The 20,427-nt window shown below is 45.8% G+C and overlaps 2 protein-coding genes across 2 annotated transcripts in view; both read left to right on the top strand.

Annotated features, from left to right (window-relative positions):
- LOC309808850 (forkhead-associated domain-containing protein 1-like) overlaps positions 1 to 20,427 on the top strand; it is a gene marked incomplete at both ends in the record, with an annotated part of 409,265 nt that overhangs the window by 238,905 nt on the left and 149,933 nt on the right. The window lies entirely within an intron of this gene.
- The window catches only part of LOC309808032 (forkhead-associated domain-containing protein 1-like), a gene marked incomplete at both ends in the record, with an annotated part of 57,804 nt that overhangs the window by 28,403 nt on the left and 8,974 nt on the right, over positions 1 to 20,427 (top strand). The window contains one exon of the mRNA XM_082628044.1: positions 7,065 to 7,335. Coding sequence (XP_082484170.1) covers positions 7,065 to 7,335 — 271 coding nt within the window. The remainder of the gene's footprint in view (positions 1 to 7,064; positions 7,336 to 20,427) is intronic.

The raw sequence follows: 20,427 nt of genomic DNA, 5'->3' as shown, positions 1-20,427 counted from the left end.
ACCACACCCTTTGTTACCAAACCAGAACCACGTTGCTCCTTCTCTGAACTTAGTTGATGATCATTCATTCATTCATTCATTCATTCCATCTCTCAATCTGGCAAGACCGAATTGAAGCAGGCCAAGTCTAGGGGTAGCAAAAGCTATTTGCAAAAATCCGGCTGTTTTCTCATTAGATTCTATTTCACATTTTATGGACTGACCAGGAAGCTGATTAGAACTTGAAAGGAAAGGAAAAATCGTAAGGTTGAAGATTTACAAGAAAATGGGAAAATTAGATGGGCCAGATCTCCTTTAACACAGCTGGGAAAACCCCAAACGAATGGCTTTTCTGAACAGCTCAAAGGGACTTAATTCTTTTAAGTTCCAAAACCTAAAAATAATGTATAACTTGGCGGTTCTGTGTTCTAAATGTATAATCCTGATTTCTCACACTGAAACCCCGTACATAACTTACCCTTTTCTTGGGGACATAGAATTATTACCCATCTCTGAGTTACAGTGACACCCCGGTAGCTGTTGAGATAAAGGCCATTTGTCCTGGCACCAAGTAGCCCCCTCTCCTGGCTTCTGAGATCTACTGGCCATGTTTTCTAGTCTCCATTCTGTCTTTCCAGGTCCATGGCTCCTCCATGCTGTGGTCAGTGTCCCTGCTCGCCACCATCACCCCTATCCCCCAGGCCCTTCCAGACTGTGGGAATTAAGCTCCACATCTATGTATGTTAAATTCTTCTGTAAGGAAGACGATCTCTTCTCCCTCCTTTATGTATTTACTCACTAATGTATCTAGGTCAGTATGGACTCATGCATACTGATTTTACAGTTTGAGTTTATAATCCAATACTCATTAAGCATTTCTTTGCTCAAATTCTTCCAGCCTTGGCCACTGGGAGCTCTTTCAGGTTGCTTGCTGTGTCCTTGAGCATCTCCCCACCTTTTCGTTTTGGGCACTTCCTTACTCTCTGCTGTTACAAGATGCGCCAGGCATAGCATGTATTTTCCCCATCCCAGCCCCAGAATCAAAGTGCTTTTTATTTACACTCCGTTTGCCAACTGTTCAGCTCAGTCAGCGAACACCTACCATAGCAGGCACTCTGCTGGGTGCCAGCACAGCCAGCAATTGGCTGGTAAATATTTAATGACCAGCTCTCTGGAAAAAGTAAATACATGGATGCATAGCATAAGGTTTACTGATATAAAGAATGTGTATCACAGTCTTTCCATGTAACAAGAAATACATTACCCTTTCTTGTAAATTCTATATAGCCAGCTGAGTCTCACAGAATGCTTTCATTGACTTTAGCTGAAGTCTTGTATCCATAGCCAATTTCTCATTGCAGTTGACGAATGAGAGAGTTCCCAACCTGAGCACTCGTGGGTATTTTTGGATATTTTGGATTTATGAATAATACCAGTGAAAAAAGAAAGACGTTAGAACTCCACATGTTCATCAGTGACATGAGTGAGTTTGTTGCTGCATCAGATAATAATTTTCAAATACTGGAAGAACGTTTCCCCATTTTTTTGCTCTATTCATAACATAATGGCTAAGACACAACATGCTTTTGTATAATCTGCATTGTTAACATTTTCTCCATTACTGTCTTAAGTCTAGGCAATCAACAAAACAAACAAACAAACAAAATCAAGCTCTACATGAACCACCATTATTAAACCTATTTATAAAAGTTTTTAAAAATCAAGCCCTCATTTATAACATTTCCTGATTTCTATGTTGTAATACGCCCTCCACGGTCAATTTCAAACTCCCAATCACACATCCCTGAATACAGAGAAGGAAAGAGAGGTGTGGTAACACATTACTATGTAACATTTCCAACAGAAACATATAGTAGAGTGAAATAACCTCAAGAGCATAGGTAATAATAAAATAGAGTAAAATAATTAGGAAGGGGTGACTTTTAAGTTTGTATCACCTTTGTTTCTAATATAATTTAATTGTAAATTTATGTAAGTTAATTCTTATTAATGGCTGTGTTTATCAACCAGTTGGCAAAATTCCTGGACATTTAACAATCGGTTCTCGTGAGCGGGTACCAGCTGGCCCCAGCACTCCTCTGGTACAGCAGTAAACATACCACAGGTCTTCCCAGATGGAGGCTGGGGTCCTCTGAGCTGCTTCCAGGGCGTGGCATGTACCAGATGAATAACACTTCCATAAGACAGTTGTCAGTGTTCCTAGAAAATCCCATTTCTAAGTAGCCCATGCGATGTCTTGTGGTTTTTCACACAATCTAATGTTCATTTCCTTTTTTTAACTCGGAAAATATCCTATCATTCACTAACCGATCGTCTAAGATCCGTTTGTGAGTATGGAAAGCAGGTAATAAATCATGACTTCGAGTAACCTAGAAGTCCTAAGAGCACAGGTATTGGAGTCAAATAGTGTCACCGCTTCCTGGGTGTGAGACCTTGGGCAAGTCATTTAACCTCTCTGAGCTTCAGTTTCTTAATCCACACAATGAGGGGTAAAATGCCTCCTGCAAGATTATTCTGGAGATCAGATGAGACCACATGCATTAAGTGCCCAGCACAGTCTGTGGCACATCTGTGGCTTCTCTACACAGTGGCTCATAGTCGTTGTATTGTCCACAATTACTTACAAATGGCAGAGCACATAGCAAGCTCTCCAAGGGCAAGGTCTAAGTTTCCACCTTCTCTGCAGGCTCCAGGGCTTCCTGGCAGAATTCATGTGTACTGTAGGCACTCGATGTGCAAACTACTTCGAATTTTTTTTAGGGTCTCCCGTTCAACTTACACTCTTTTCAGGGTTAGAAGCAGATATTGGAGAAATAACACATAGAACAAGGAGATAATTTGAAAAAAAATATATAGTGATTTCTTGAGTAAATCATTGACCTTTGTTTATTAAAGCTAATATAAATTCAGCCGTGGATGTGGTCATGGTTAATCCAGGTGGTTGACAACAAGCTTTTTTTTTTTTTTTTTCGGTACACGGGCCACTCACTGTTGTGGCCTCTCCCGTTGCGGAGCACAGGCTCCGGACGCGCAGGCTCAGCGGCCATGTGTCACGGGCCTAGCTGCTCTGTGGCATGTGGGATCTTCCCAGACTGGGGCACGAACCCGTGTCCCCTGCATCGGCAGGCGGACTCTCAACCACTGCACCACCAGGGAAGCCCCAACCTGCTATTTTAAAGGTAGTATGGAAAAGAAATGAGGAGTATAACATACGCTACATCAAAAACAAAACAAAAAACCCAACCATGGCAACATACCATATGGTCAGAGAACAGACACAAAGAAAGAGAAAAGGCATTAGCGTGTATTTTTAAACTAAAGTTTCTAAAAACAGACTTGAAGACTTCCCTGGTGACACAGTGGATAAGAATCCACCTGCCAGTGCAGGGGACACAGGTTCGAGCCCTGGTCTGGGAAGATCCCATATGTTGTGGAGGAACTAAGCCCATGCGCCACAACTACTGAGCCTGCGCTCTAGAGCCCACGTGCCACAACTGCTGAGCCCATGTGCCCCAGCTACTGCAGCCCATGCGCCTAGAGCCCACACTCCGAAACAAGAGAAGCCACCACAAGGAGAAGCCTGCGCACCACAACAAGAGTAGCCCCCCGCTCGCCGCAACTAAAGAAAGCCTGCACGTAGCAACGAAAACCCAACACAGACAAAAATAAATAGAATTAAATCTAAAATAAATAAATAATAAAAACAAACTTGTTGATAACTGACCTTGACCCCATGCTTCCTGTACAGCCCAGAGCTAGCTTTTAATGTGAGTCTTCTTCTTATGTTTGCTTTTCTCCCTGCCTGTATCGTTGTAGTTGCCAGCAGCAATTTCTGAGAAAACCTTGAACTTCCCTTTGATAAAGCAAGCCGGGAAACTAGAGAAAACCAACTTTAACCATCCAACTAAAGCTACCCTCAACCAACATGCTTCAGAGGAAAAAAAAAAAAAAAACCTTTATTTTTAAATTTTTAAACCCGAAGAGCTTGGAGTCTCTGCTGCCTTTATACATCTTTGGCTCCTTCCCACTAGGGGCCCTATCGTTCGGGCTCCGTGTGCTGCAAGCAACAGAAACCAGCTCTAGCCAGCCTCAGGGATGGAGCACTTCAGGGTAGCACCCCAGCCAGTGCTCAAAACCAGCTTCCTTATTTTCCCCACCATGTTCACAGCAGCATAGTTATAATAGCCATGAGGTAGAAACCACCCAAGTGCCCATGACGCTTAATGGATAAAAAAAATACACTCTAAACTGTATGGTGGAATATTATTTAGCCTTAAAAATGAAGGAAGGGCTTCCCTGGTGGCGCAGTGGTTGAGAGTCCGCCTGCCGATGCAGGGGACACGGGTTCATGCCCCAGTCCGGGAGGATCCCGCATGCCGCGCAGCGGCCGGGCCCGTGAGCCATGGCCGCTGAGCCTGCGTGTCCGGAGCCTGTGCTCCGCAGCAAGAGAGGCCACAGCAGTGAGAGGCCCGCCTACCACACACACACAAAAATAATAAAATAAAAGAAGGAAATTCTGACATGTTACAACATGGATGAACCTTGAGGGCATTATGCTAAGTGAAATACGCCAGTCACAAAAAGACAGGTACCATGTGATTTCACTTATTTGAGGTACTTGGTACTTAGAGTAGTCCAATTCATAGAGACAGAATGTTGGTCACCACGGGCTGGGTGGCGGAGGGAATGGGGAGTTGTTGTCTAATGGTTAATAGAGTTTACGTTTTGCAAGATGAAAAAGTTCTGGAGATCCATCTCACAGAAATGTGACTATACATAACACCACTGAACTGTATACTTTAAAATGGCTAAGATGATAAATTTTATGTTGCAGGTTATTTACCACAATTTGAAAAATAAATAAACAGCTTCCCTCTCTCCATGTCTGGGCTCCACTCCCTCATGCTGGCTGCATTCTGAAGTCCCACCAGGTCACTCCAGATCCTGGTGTCCAGCCAAGTCTTCTTGGGTCTCCTTGGCTCTGATTGGATCACTTGCCCCACCACTGAACCAATCAGTATGTCCAGGGAGTGTGATTGGTTGATTGCTTAGCCCCACCCACAGCAATGGGCCGACAGATTGGGAGGGAGATTCCTGGAATTTCCAGAAGAGCCAGGTGGGTTGCGGCCTGTCCACTACGGCAGTGAACCACTTGAGGCATGAGATATGAGCACTCCCTTTAGCACCCTGGCAGTTAGTGGGCAGTGAGGCACATCTACCTGAGCATCCCAGCACAAAAGGGAATTCCTCCACACTACCCGTGGTCTCTCGATTTGTTTTCTATCAGGCGGGGGTAAAACATATTCAAATTTCCCCCTTCCCACCTTCAGCCCTTTCATTCGATAAATCTTTATTAAATCGATGAGGAAAGGTTGTAGGAATGATTGAGGCAAGACAGCCCCAGAGGAGAGGACGGGAAGGGATCGGATGGATGGAGAAGTGAGTGCAAGGCAGGAGCAGGACACCTCAGCTTCTGAAAGGAGAGAAAGGAAGAAAGCTTAGGTGGAGACCGAGGTGCCCACAGTGGAGAGAAATTCGGATCTTCATATAAGGTAACAGAGTTCTGGAACACTGCCAAGTCCGTTCCTGAAACAGGTTTCAACGGGGCCAGTGTCATCATAAATGCTGGGCCAGGTGTCGCCAGGCAATTGGAGTTTGATTTTCCCGAACAGTGTTCTCCCTGACTCCAAAAAAGTCTTCAGGGGAATTCACCAGATTCTTGACTTGGCTGGGAAAGACTGTAGCTAAAAGACTGGTTTGGGAACCTGAGTGAGTGGAGAACCTTCCTCTTGAATACAATCCAGCTGGAGCTATAGGAAGTTCTGTCTGCCAGTGCTCCTATTTCGGAAACATTCTGTCCTGTTTCTCATTCTGTGTCTGCAGTCTGCGGAAAGAGAAACGTGACCGCCACAGGCGGCAAACCTTTGAACTTAGCTTCTTCCTTGAAAAGTGTATTTTTTTCTGCCAAGCGACTGGGGGTGGGGTTGGGGCGGAGAAGGGAGAGAGAGACAGAGAGGGAAAGAGCTTTCCAGAACCCCAGTCCCACCACCCTCTCCACCACCACCTGAGCTTGGTGAAGTCCTTAACCTCTCCAAGCCTCATTTGTAAGCTAGGAATAAGGAGAGCTCCTCCCCTTCAGGGCTATCGCGAGAAATCGGTGAGTAATTACAATAAACGGTAGCATTCACGATGTGACGGTTTAACCACTAGGCACAGGGAGGGATGGCCACAACAGCATTAACCAAGAAAAAGCCAGGTGTCAGCACCTCTCAGCATTTGCTTCTCCCGGTGTAGATGGATTTTGATGTGCTCTCTAATGAAAGTAGATACAGACATCTTCCGCCGGGTCAGATGAAAAAAGGTTCCCTCGATAGATATTTATGGAGCGTCTGGCAAGAATCAGATGTGGCAGATGTTGAGGATCACAGGCTAATGAGCCAGCTGGGTTTCGAGCCAGTTGGGGTGCCTGCCACCCCAGAGCTCTCGGCTTCGGGGAACAGGTGGAATGGGAGTGCCAGGGAGACACACAGTGTGGATGTGTGTGTCCTGGAGAGCTGGGCTTGAATCTCGGAGATGTGTTCATTCATTCTTTCAACCAATATTTAAGGACCTACTGTGTATGTGCCAAGGGTTTATTCTAGGAGCTGAGGATACGGTGCTGAGCAAGGTAGACAAAAAGCTGTCAGCCTCTCAGAGCTCAGAGGTGGCGTTGTACCAGCTCAGACGCTCACTGCCAAATCTGTGGTCCTGGGAAAGTCACTAGGTCTTGCTCAGCCTCGGGCTCATCACAGAGCATCAGGGGTATTAAATGAGGTAATGCATGTGAATCTCTTGACTGGGTGCCTGGCACGAAGGCTGCACCCAATAAATGGTGGTGTGATAGTGTGCAAGGTGACCCATGGTGGGGACCGCCATCCCAAATTTGGGGAGAGTCTGGGAGGGATTCTTGGGAGAAGTGACTTATACGCCGAAATCTAGGGCAGCAATTATGTCTCCGGGACAGAAAGGTGAAGACCACCCCAGCTGCTCGTAACCTCCTCTGACCCTCTTGTCTGCCCCTGCAGGTCTCCTTCCCATGGGTGAGGGGCCCAGCACCTTGGCCAAGGCCACAGCCACCTTGGGCCACCCAGCAACTGAACCAGTCACCCTCACCACCACAGACCCCCTTCTACCCGGGCATCTGGACAGCGCCAGTGCAGAGGAGCTGGTCGCAGGGGTCCCCCGAGCCCCCCATGGTCCCACCAGCCTCCCACAGGCGGCCCGTGAGTGCCAGCAAGAAGATGTTCTCCTTCAAGGTGGACAGAGCCACCCACAGCGTTCCCATCATCAGGCAAGGTACTCATGGGTGCTTCCTTGGCGGCTTAGGGGAGGGGCTTTTGCTAGGAGGATGGGTCTCAGTTTCTGCTTTCCCCTTTTTTTTTAAATTTTTATTGAGGTGCAGTTGATTTACAGTGTTGTGTTAGTTTCAGGTATGCAGCACACTGAATCTGTTAAACATATACATGTATCCACTCTTTTTTAGATTCTTTTCCCATATAGACCATTACAGAGTATTGAGGAGAGTTCCCTGTGCTATCCAGTAGGTCCTTCTTAGTTATCTCTTTTTTTTTTTTTTTTTTTTTTTTTTTTTTTTTTTTTGTGGTATGCGGGCCTCTCACTGTTGTGGCCTCTCCCGTTGCGGAGCACAGGCTCCGGACGCGCAGGCTCAGCAGCCATGGCTCACGGGCCCAGCCGCTCCGCGGCATATGGGATCCTCCCAGACCGGGGCACGAACCCGCATTCCCTGCATCGGCAGGCGGACTCTCAACCACTGCGCCACCAGGGAGGCCCAGTTATCTCTTTTATGTATAGTATTGTGTATGTCAATCCCTCTCTTCCAATTTATCCCTCCCCCCTCTTATTCCCGGTAACCATAAGTTTATTTTCTACATCTGTAGCTCTATCTCTGTTTTGTAGATAAGTTCATTTGTACCTTTTTTTAGATTCCACATATAAGCAATATGGTATGATATTTGTCTTTCTCTGGCTTTTGCTTATGTTCTCTGGTTCTGAAGTAGAACATAATCAAATGTGAAAAAATTGGGATAAGCAGAAAGTTAGAAAACAGTAAAAGATAAGCTGTCACCCTTATCACCAGAATTCTCCCTGTTGACTTTTTGGTACAAACTCCTCCAAGACTGTGCTCTGTCCATCTGCACACGTCAGTACCTCTGTGGTGAGTGTGTGTGTGTGTGTTTGTACATATATATGAATATATATGAATCTGTATCAGAATCTAAATTTATATACTTCAACTCAGATGTACAGACATATTGGTAACTGAAATCCCTCTTGCCTTAAGAGGTTTTTAAATATTTTATTACCATTTTACAGGTAAGAGGAGACTGAGGCTTATGGAGAAAATTACTTCTCCGGAGGTTATGTATTCAATCTAATCTAAAATAACGCTTTTCAGTCAAATTTAAGGCTGGTTATCTCAGTGACTGTCACTCACAGCCTGGTCACTTTGGGGACACACAGCCATCAGGGTTTCCTTCTCTCCCCTCCCCCCCAGAAGGCCTCATGGCATTTGGGGAGGAGACTTCCTGTCTGTCACCATCCTCTTGGCCTTGCCAGGCTTACTGGCAGAGTAGCTGGGTCGACTTAGTCCCTGGCATGATTCCCAGGTTTCTTCTGTGGCCACTGGTGTGAAGGTCCCATTCTCTGTTTTCTGTGTCCCAGCCCCAGACCCCTCTGAGTCCCCAGGTCTCTCGATGCCTCCACACCCTTCCCTGGTCTCACTCAGGACCACTTACCTAGTCACTTCCCTCAGCCATTCAAATAATAGTTATTATTCTGAAATAAACAGACTAAGGAGCAAATGAAAGGTATCTCTGCAGTTTACATCATCATCATCATCATCTAAGGAACGCTCATGTACCAACCACCCAAGTTAAGAAATTACTCAGCCATTTCCCCCCAGCATTTTTTTTAAATTTAATTTTATTTATTTCTTTATTTATGGCTGTGTTGGGTCTTCACTTCTATGCGAGGGCTTTCTCCAGCTGCGGCGAGCAGGGGCCACTCTTCATCGTGGTGCACGGGCCTCTAACCATCGCGGCCTCTCTTGTTGCGGAGCACAAGTTCCAGCCGCGCAGGCTCAGTAGTTGTGGCTCACGGGTCCAGCTGCTCCGTGGCATGTGGGATCTTCCCAGACCAGGGTTCGAACCAGTGTCCCCTGCATTGGCAGGCAGACTCTCAAACACTGCGCCACCAGGGAAGCCCCCCCCCAGCATTTTAATGTGAAAACGTTCAAACATACAGCAAAGCAAAAAGAATTTTACAGAGACAGCTCTCCTCCTAATTCTACCGCTAACACTTTGCTGTACTCTTTATTACATTTCTGTCTACCCATCCTTCTTGTCCTGCATTAATCCATCTTATTTTTTGGATGCATTTCAAAATAAATAGCACACATCTGTAGTCCTCCCCCTAAATGTTTTAGCACATATACCATTAACTAGAACTCAACATTTTTTGTCTCCTTCATGTAAAATGAACACAGAATGTGTATTAGTTATCATGATTGCATAACGAATTCTCCCCAAACGTAGTAGCCTAAAGCAAAATCAAACATGTGTTATCATCTATACGGTTTCTGTGGGGTCAGGAATTTGGCAGCAGCTTAGCAGGACGGCTGTGGCTCAGGGTCCCTCGTAAGGCTGCAGTCATCTGAAGGCTTGACCTGGGCCGCAGGATCCACTTCGAACACGGCTGCTCACATGGGTGTCAGCAGGAGGCCCCGGTTCCTCACCACGTGGGCCTCCCCAGAGAGTGGCTCGAGCGTTCTCATGACACGGCAGCTGCTCCTCCTGAGCAAGTGATCCTGGAGGACAAGATGGAAATGGCAACATCTCTTGTGACTAAGCCTCAGAAGTCATGCTCTGTCATTGCTGCAATATCCTGATGGTTACCCAGGGCGTCACCCTCCAGTGTGGGAGAAGACTACACACAGGCCTGAAGACCAGGAGGCGGGGATTATCAGCAGTCATCTTGGAGGCCGGCTACCACAGCCTGCCCTCGGGTCCTCAATGATTCACACTCCTCCTCCTCTCTCCCGAGGCCCCCCAAAATCTCACCCCAGTAACAGCATCGGCTCAAATTCCAGAATCTCGTCTAAATCAAGTCCAGGTACAGATGGGGCTCATGGGTGTAGTACCTTATGTTCAGCTCATCAAGTACTACTTCCAGAAATCTGAAGACCTCTGAACAAAGGGTCTGTCCCTCACACACCCAGCACATATTGGTGGGACAGACATAGCATAACTGCTACATACACTCCTCTTGTTCCAAAAGAAGAAAAACAGGAAACACACAGGAGTCCCTGGCCCAAAGCAGTTCTGAAGTCCAGCTGGGAAAATATCGGCAGTTCCTTGACTGGGCTTCAGTCCAACTCTTGCCCAGAAATGACTTTCCAGGGCTCTTGGCTCTGCCCCTGGTCCGTGAGTTCCGCCTTCTGAGTCGTCCTCCCTTTCCTATGAAAGGTGTCCCATGGATGTGGCTGCATAGTTTTATAGCCTGCTTCCTGCCTGTAGAAGCTTGGGGGTCCAGACGCTTCTTTGACTTTTGTGGGTCTCTGTCAGTCTGAGTTGGCAGTGCTTCTTATTGGGGTTCATCCTATCAGGCAAAAACCACGCCCAGAGACTTTTTTGTCACAAGCCCTTCCACCATGGGCTTCTACAAAGACTGACAAAGGACAGAAGCTTCTTAAAAGCCCAGTTCTTTGACCGAAGGGTTCTCTTGGACACTGCCCTGGATCTGTATTCTTAACAAAGGATTTTACAACCACACCCTCAGCTTCTTCTCTGGACTGTGTTTTCTTGAGAGTGCCCTTGATTTGATCTTTGCCCAGAACCTGTTTCTTACACTTCATTTGCCACCTGGAGAGGCAGGGAATTTTCAAGCCCAGAACATTGCCCTGATTTAACAGCCCTTCCTTTAACTGTCTCTCCCCCTCACATTTCACTATAAGTAGCAAGAAGTAACCAGGCAGCACCTTCCAAGACTCTGTCTGGGACTCTCTTTAGCTTGACCACTCAGCCTCATCACAAACATTTTCTACCTTCCTCATGACCACAGGCAACGTGTTAGGAAACCTTCTGCCACCACCTAACAAGGATCCCTTAACCCCAGTAACATTTTCCTCACTTTCCTGGAACCCTTCCCTCACGGCCTCCTCAAAGACCATCGGACTTCTACTAAGACTATTCACGCTTTCTCAAAGACTCTTGGCCAAAGTCCTCCAGCTTCTGGCCACTGTTCCATCCCAAACCACTCCACATTTTAGGGTTTTTGTTAAATCTTGCACCACTCCTGGTGCCCAAACCTGTATTTGCTACTTATTGTTGCATAACAAATTACTGCAGGATGTAATGGCCTAAAACAACAGTAAACATTTATTATCTCCTAGTTTCTCTGAGTCAGGAAGTTGGGAATGGCTTAGCTGGGGGATTCTTGCTCAGGCTTGTCCATGAGGTGGTAGTAATGGTGGTGGCTGGGCTGTGGTCCTCTGGGGGCTTGTCTGGGGCTGGAGGACCCACCTCTAGGATGGGTCACTCCCATGGCTTTTGGTAAGAGGCCTCAGTTCTTCACTAAGTGCACCTCTCCATACGTTGCTTGAGCATCCTCAAGCTGCCAGCTCCTCCAGACAAGTGGTCCTAGCGAGTGAGGCAGAAGCTGCAATGTCTTTTATGATCTAACCTCAGGAATCAAACTGTGTCATTTCTGCAATATCCTTGGTTACATAGAGAAGCTTTGTTACGGACTGAATTGCATTCCCCCAAAATGCATATGCTGAGGCCTCAATCCCAATATCGCAGAATGTGACCATATTTGGAGATAGTGTATTGAAATAGATGAGTAAGTTCAAATGAGATGATTGGGTGGGCCCTAATCCAAGGGCTGGTGTCCTTGTAAGAAGAGAGAGAGAGACGCCAGGGATGCACGTGCACAGAGAAAAGGGCATGTGAGGACACAGCAGGAAGGTGGCCGTCTGCAAGCCAAGGAGAGAGGCCTAACCCTGCCCACACCTTGATCTTGGACTTCCAGCCTCCAGAACTGTGAGAAAATGAATTTCTTTTGTTAAGACCTCCTGTGGTGTTTTGTTATGGCAGCCCCAGCTAACTAATATAAAGTCCATCCAGTATTGGAGAGGATGATGCAAGGGTCTGAATACCAGGAGACAAGAATCAGTGGGGCCATCTTGGAGACTGGCTACCACACCCTGAAAGGTGTAGATCTTGAATGTGCTCACTGAGTTTTGCCAGTCGTGCACAACTATGTAACCCAAATTCCTATCAAGATATAGAACATTACCATCACCCCAGAAAGTTCCCTCATGTCCCTCCCCAGTCAATTCCCAGCCCCAGGCCCCAGAGGCACCCACTCTTCTGAATTCTCTTCCCGCCATGGATTAGATATTCCTGTTCTAGAATCTCAAGTACACAGAACCATGTAGTACATGTTCCTTTGTGGAAGGCTTTTTTCACTCAGCATAGTATTTCTGAGATTCATTCATTTTGTTGTATGCATCATGTTCTGTCTTATGAACATATATACAGGGTTTTTGGGGTTTTTTTTTAATGTGTCCTTTGGACACATGGCACATGGGCTGTTTCTTTTCTTTTTTTCACTCCGCCATTTAAATTTTTCCACTGTAATCACCGGTTTCTCCAGTGCCATGCTGAACTTGGGGCTTCTCTGAAGGACTTGGATTCCCCCTGGAGAAATGAAGGATGAGTCGTATGACTTAGAGTCCCTCACATCTACCTGGGCTCTATCTCCTCAGCCTCTCAGCCAGGTCTCATGTTTCCAAACGTTTGCCCTCGTTCCCCTGACACACTCGCCATCCTCAGAAAAGGACTTTCATCTTCCCGTGTCATGGGGAGTTCCTTTGTGTCTGGGCCTCTCTACTCCACGCTTTAGAGAAAACTCTGTGCTCCAGTCCTCCATGCTGTCTCTTGACAGAAAACACCTCTTTTTAAGGGTTCCAAGAAAGCTCTTTCCTCTCTTAGCAAAGCTGGGCTCTTCCAATTAAATTGGTTTACTGTTAGACTGTCACCTTGCTTTAGACTTGAAAAATTCTATTTGAAAACCCAAAGCCAAGGATTTATTTACTGCAGATCAGGTCAGGGTTTCTCAATCTTGGCACAGTGACAGGTGGGTCGCCTAACTCCTTGTTGAAGGATCTGTCCTGTCCACTGTAGAGTGTTTAGCAGCATCCCTGACTCCTACCCACCAGAGATACCAGTAGCAACACCACCACCACCCCCCCTAACTGTGGTTCTCAAAAATGTCTCCAGACATTGTCAAAAGTCAAAACGTCATTTTGCCTGGGGAAAACTCACCCTGTTCTAGTTAATACTCATCCTCCCTGTACCACAAGGCAATAAAACGTCAGCTCCAAGGCCAAATCTTAATGGCAAGAGCTCATGGGAGGTGGGGAAGAATTACTGAGAAAAGAAAATATGTGGAGTGACTTATTAAAATAGCATCTTGATTCATATATATATATATATATTCCCAGTAATGGGATCATATGAACCTAACATAGGTAACCTTCTTTTTTTTTCTTTTTTTGGCCGTGCTGCTCAGCTTGCAGGATCTTTGTTCCCCAGCCAGGGATGGAACCTGTGCCCCCTGCAGTGGAAGCACAGAATCCTAATCACTGGACTGCCAAGGAATTCCCTACCTGATTTTTAAAATTCAATAATATATCATAAACATCTTCCCACTTCAATACATTGACTGCATAGTGGTTAAAAGCATAGGCTCTGAATCCAACAAACTTAGGTTCATCCCTTGACTCTACCACTTACCAGCTGTGTGTCCTTGAGCAGATGACTTGACGTCTCTGTGCCTCATACCTCTCACGTATAAAATGGAGATGGGAATAATAATGCCTATCTCACTGGGTTGTTATGAAGACGAAATCGTATCCTGAGTGTAAGTGCTGAGCACAGCGCCAGGTGCATAGCGAACATTCAGTAAATATTAAAATATTTAATATTTTAATATTTAAATTTTAATATTTTAATAATTTTAATATTTAAATTTTAAATATTAAAATTTAAAAATTAAGTTATTACCTAACCATGATTGTTATTTAACTTTTATTTACAACTTACAATGTCTGAAAGACACAGTTAAGGTGCACACATACTGCCCCTGGTGCAGACTGGTGATTATTGGAGCGCACCAGGACAGCTGGGGGTTGTTAAAATATTAAAGTAACTCCCCTGCCTTTTGGCCAACAGCTCATGCCCGAAAATTCTTAAAGTGCCTGCGTCCCCATATCCGCCTTCCCACCGCCCCAGCCCTCCCGACTCTCCCTGGGGCTTCTCCCCACTGGGACCTCCGAAGGATCCAGCATCTAGAGTTAAGCCGGTTTGGTCATACATGGCCCTTAGGTTCTTTTTGATAAATAACAGTAGCCAGTAAAGAAGTTTGGGGCAGGTGAGGGGTAACTGCTCCCGCACCTCCCTGCCTGGGTGTAAGGAAAGCAAGTCTCAGAGCAAATTCTAGCCCCACAAAGACTTTGAGTAAACACACCTTCCCCAGTAAAGTGACCCCATCGATCAGCCTGTTCTGTAAGTTTGATGAAGTCCCCCCTCCGGCCATCATCTTGCAGGGAAGCGTCCCTCAAGACAGCCACGACACGGTCGTAGAGGCAGCCGGAGTCACCCCTAGAGATGGCATCAGACGCCAGAACTCTAAGCTGAGACTGGACAGGGGCCCATTTAGGGTCAGACCCCGAGGCCCTCCCTGGGGACACAGGCCCGTCAGTACCTTCCTCCAGTGGGAGCCGATTTCTTGAGGAATCTGAAAACAGATGAAATCTTCCTCCTGAAAACTCAGTTTCCAAATTGAGATACACAGTCAGTGTAAAATAAACCCCAGATTTCAAAGGCTTCATGCCTCGAAGAAAAAGAATATAAAATATCTCCATATTTTTTGTCGATTACGTGTTGAAATGATGCTTTTTAATGTATTGGGTTAAATAAAATTGATCATTAAAAATTCCTCTCTTCTTTTTACCTTTTTAACGTGACTACGAGAAAATTGAAAATTGCATTCTGTAGCTCACATTATTTCTCTATCAGTCACTGCTGCTGTAGTCAGTTAGGACTTTGCTGCTCAGGATCCAAGAGAGTCAGATGGGGGCAGTGAGCTTCAAATAAAAGTTTTCTAATCATGGACCTAGCTGGGAGGTGGAGGGAGAGAAAATGGGCAGCTGCTGAAGTTCCAGGCCCTTCTGTTCCTCGTGCCCCAGGAAACACTGTGGCCAGGGCTGCTCATTCAACACGCAAGGCTGTGCATTCTCTGGGCACCACAGGCCATCAGCTATGTCCACTAGAGGTTCTGGGGTCCACAAAGAGGTTTGAGACCTGGCTGGGGGGCAGGGATCTTTGACTCTAAAATGCATAAATAAAAAATATAGAAGCAAAATGAATAAATGATGAATGTCCACAAACATGACAGTGCGTGCTTCATTCATCATTAATGTTAATACTCATTAAAGTTTCATCACCACTGAAAACAATTTGTTCAGTTTCTCACTTCACAAGAAGATAAGAATGTGCAGTGACTGTCCAGAAACCATAGTCACTTGGAAATTTAAAATATGCCGCTTGGGCCCAAGTGATCTCACACGTAGAATTATAGAAATCTTTACAAACGTTTCTACACCAATAAAAAGAAATGTATTCAGTGTTGATGTGAGTGAATTGCGAGATGTCTGATGTGATACAGAGTGGGGTCCCCAAACACAATGCCATAATCCCTGAAAGTCATATAAAAAGGCCTTGTAATACTGGGGTAAATAAGAAAAAATGTAGGAAAGCTTAAATGTCTATCAAGTGGATCCTAGTTAAACACGTTTGGCACACTTGGACAATGGACCACAATGCTACCCTGGAAAAGAACCAAGTACAGCTACAAATACTGACATGGGGAGATGTTTTTGATATTGTTAGCTGAAAAGTAAGCTGGATAAGAATCTCTGTCATGTAAATGCATTTTTGTTTTTTGACAAGATATGACTGCAATAAAAAATATAGCTAATGTTTAGCGCTAAATGCGCTACATGAGGGGTCAGCAAACTTTTCCTGTAAAGAGCCAGATAGTAAATACTTTAGGACTTGTGGGTCACATGGTCTCTGCTGCAACTACTCAGCTCTGCCTTTGTAGCTGGAAAGCAGCCATAAATAATATGTAAATGAATCACTGTGGCTGTGTTGCAATAAAACTTTATTTACAAACATAGGCAGAAGGCCAGATTTGGCCGCAGGGCCATAGTTTGCCAACCCCTGCTCTATATCATTATTCTATTTAATCTCCAGATAGCCCTTTATAACAGAGACTATCAGGGATCCTGAATTATGTATGTGGAAACGAAGGCTTAGAAAGAGCAAATGACTTGCCCAAGGTCATCAGCTCTTATGCGGCATAGAAAAAAGTCTGGAAAGAGGCACACCACAGTGCATCAGTGCAGTTAACGCTGGGGAAGAGAAATGAGGCAGCTCTTACCCTTTCCAGTCCCCCTGTAATGCTTTCAGTGCATAAGTCTCATGAACGTGAAGGTTAATCTGAAAATATTCTTTAAGACTTTGGGGAAACTCACAGTCTCCTCTGCATTCTCTGTTGATCTTGTGTGTTAGTGTGGACCAACGCGGCGGAACTGTCGGAACAATCAGTGGCCGAGGAAATTCCTGGGGCAGAGCCCTACAGAGAAATTTTTGTGGACCAGGACCTGTCCCAGCACGATAAGGTGAGGGGTCTTGGGGAAGCACAGAGCTACAGCAGCAAGAGGGACCATGGAGAGATTGCCACTGCCTCTTGTTCTCTGTGTCTCAAGGACTGTCCCTTTTTCCTACTTCCAAGAAACCACCTCTTCCTCCCAAGACATTCAGCCAGGTTTGGCCACTGCTCATTTTATCCCAAATAACATCTACAACTACAAGGTACTGAGCACCTACTGTGTGCTGGGCCATGTCCTGTGCACTTGACATTTATTAGCTCGTTAATCTTCACCAACTTCAAAATAGATTTTATCAGCCTCACTTTGCAGATGAGGAAACTGAAGCTCAGAGAGGTTCAGTGATGTGTTCACGGCTGCCCAGTGCAAGGAGCAGTGTTAGGATTCAAAGCGAGGTCTGGTTAGCTTCTCAGCGGGTACTTCTAACTCCCACACAGTAATCACTTGGTCAACCTTCAGTGATGGAACAGTGATGCAAAAACACGTTCCTAGCAGGAGGAATTGAGCCCTGAAGTCAGGGAGGCCTGGGCCAAGAGACTCGTTAAAGAACCAGAGAGGTTTAAAGCAGGGATGCAAGCAGAACAGGTGGATTCAAGCCATCCTGGGAAGGGCCCAGGTCAATTTCTCCCCACTTAGACACGACTCGAAAGTTACTCTAAAAGAAGCAGTCTATAATATCTCGCTTTCCTTCAGGGCCAGGGCCTGCTCCTGCAGCAATTCTCAGAGTTTGTGAGGAGCAGACCTACCTGGGGTTCTTGTCAGACACGGAAATCCAAACCTTCAGGAGGCAGGGGGTTCCAACCCAGGCATCCTGGGACCAGACTCTGAAAAATGTTGCAGAAAGGCGAGAAGCCACGCTCAGATTCTGTATTTATCGCTGTGTAACAAGCCATCCCCAAACTTAGCGGCTTCAAACAGCAATTCATTATTCCCCAGAATCTATGGGTTGACCTGGAAGGTTCCTTTGCTCGCGTCCCCTGGCCTCACTCATGCGGCCTCAGTCAGCCGCTGGCTTGGCCAGTTTGGTGGTCGGTCTCCATTGGCCTCCTTCCCACATCTAGGGCCTCAGCCAGGACGCCTGGACTGGTGCGCCCCTTTGTGCATGTGGTTTTTCATCACAGCACGGTGGTCTCGGGGTTCCCAGGGGGCCAGAGCAGAAGCTGCACAGCCTGTAAGAACTTGCCTGGAGATCATGCAGCATCACTTCCACTCCATTCCGTTGGTTAAAGCAAGTCACGGGGCCAGCCCAGACTAGAGGGTGGCGAAATAGACTGGATGGCAAAACTGCAAAGTATTTGTTGCCATTTTTCAACCTGCCTCAATTTTAACTCGGAAATATAGTGCAACCACTATAATTTTTTCTATTTATAGAAAATGTTTATAAGCCATTTATCATTTTTTCTATTTATAATAGAAAGAATTCTTTCTCTTTATAAGCCATTTCTACCCTAACTTGCCAGGACTCCTTCAAGTGACAATAAACAAATTAGCTTGAGGGGGAGCATCGATTAGCTCAACTTATTGGAAAATTTAAAGGGCCACTAGCTTCAGGTATGGCTAGATTCAGGAGCTTGAATAATGTCATCAGAACACCTCCTCACTACCAACCTCTCCCCTCTGTTTCCCTCAGAGTCTGGCTTTCTACATGAGGCTGGCTTTGTGTGTCAGAAAAGACAAACTCAGGCAAACAAGCCTACATATTTAAAGTTTATGATCCAAAAGAAGGCAAGATCCTCTCCCTCTGTAATCGATGTGTGAAATCTCTGATTGACCAGCTTGGGCCACATGCACATGGGGAGGTGGGACAGGAAGGAGCAGGGCACATGACTGACAATCCTACCCAGACCCCATGGAAGGAGGAACGCTCCCTCCAGAAGGGCAAGGGGACCCTCAGCAGGAAAGCAGAACCCACAGCTGTCCACTGCCCTCTGCAAACTTCTTATATTCCAGCACTGTCACGGGGCCTGGCACTTAGTTGCTGCCCGATGAAAGTTTGTTGCATGAAAAATGAATAAGCACCTGGCTGATCATAACAGGGTGAAACAGGGGAAACTGCCCAGGAGTAGGGAATATGTCTGATGCTCTCTCTTGAAGTTTTGCCACCAACTTTCACAAGGACCCAAAGGAAGGCCCCTGGCAGCAGCTGGCAATGTCAGACAGGCTTTCTCATGAGCAAGACCCTGTCCTTCCCCAGGTCACGGAGCTAGCAGGTCGTGAGGCTGACTGGACGGCTCTCCTGGGAATGAGCTGGCCCAGAAATTGCCCATTTACCTCCTCCCGTGACTGCTTTGGAAAAGGCCTCTGGGGAATTTTTTCTTCTTCTTCTTCTTCAGTTTTTCTGACATTTTATTGATAACGTCTGGTGAGAAGTTTGGGGGAATTTTTTTTTCCTTTTTTGGAAAACCTAACCAATTCTTTGGCTGCAGAGCTTTTTCACTGGAGAGATGGAGGACAGGGTTAATTATACCTGTGGGTACAGTCTACCAGCAATTTTGTTTTTCCAGCCGAAAGTTGACATGAGCCCATGCAAATAAATCAGTATTCCTGTCTCATTTACTTTCCAGATTGAGTTACCTGGAAAAAATTCATACATGAATAGCCAAAAGAGGCAGGAAATATTAGAAGAGAGGAAAGGGAAAACAAATAGTTCAGAATGTTTTAAGTTAAAACAAATAACCCTCATTATAGGCAGAATGTGGTCAAACAGAATGTTGTTTTCCTAACTACCTTTCCTAGGTCCCCAGTATGCTAGGCTGTATATTATAAATGAAAACACTCTAAGTAAACTTTCTAGCAACAAAAGTTCCCAAGTGGGATGGTTGTTCTTAATATGAAAGTCTAATTCTCGGGGAAAGGAAAGTTTCCGTACCTGTGAGGTATAGACATCCATTACAAGAGTCTATATACAGTTACCTCATTTTAACCCAATTCTTGTCTCTATGAGATTTTCGAAGTGACAGAGATAGCCTTGAAAGTCTGCTTTTTCCCTCCCTGCCTGCCCTCACCTTCCCAAAGAATGATACCATATTTTTCCTGTGTTTCTTTAAATGAGCTCAGCCTTACACCCAGACCCACACCTAGTAAATTTCCCATCTGGCCTCCACCCAGGATGAAATAATTCTGCTGCTGGGAAAAGAAGTCAGCCGTCTCTCCGATTTTGAACTTGAATCTAAATACAAAGACACCGTGATAGCAAGCCTGCAGAACCAATTGGCCAACCTGAGCCAGAAGCTGTTGGAAACAGCTGCCTCCAGGCAGAAGGAGAGGGTGATCCCGCCCAAGTTTCAGGTTCTGCATGAAGAGGACGATGCCCAACAGAGAGAGATCCAGAGCTTGAAAAACCAGGTAGGGCTCAGAGACAAGTGGGTCGGGGCCTTGGGGTCACAACACAGGGTGACAGCTCTCAGGTAGAGCCTGGGGGGAGCCACCCGGGTAGTTAGAAATGGGCAGTGAGCACAGCATGGTGAGGAGTACAGTTCCAGGGAGTGCAGGGTTGGCAAGTTTCTAGCCTTGTAAGAACAATATTAGATTTGATTAAGTGCCTACCATGTTCAGGCCCCGGTGCAGGTGCTTTGGGTGCATTAGCTTATTTATTTATTTATTTATTTAATTTATTTATTTATGGCTGCATT

The sequence above is a fragment of the Mesoplodon mirus genome (assembly GCF_964341445.2).
Source record: "Mesoplodon mirus genome assembly, chromosome: 7".
NCBI lineage: Eukaryota > Metazoa > Chordata > Mammalia > Artiodactyla > Ziphiidae > Mesoplodon > Mesoplodon mirus.
Note: the sequence above shows the minus strand (reverse complement) of the source record. Positions and strands in the feature narration are given on the sequence as shown.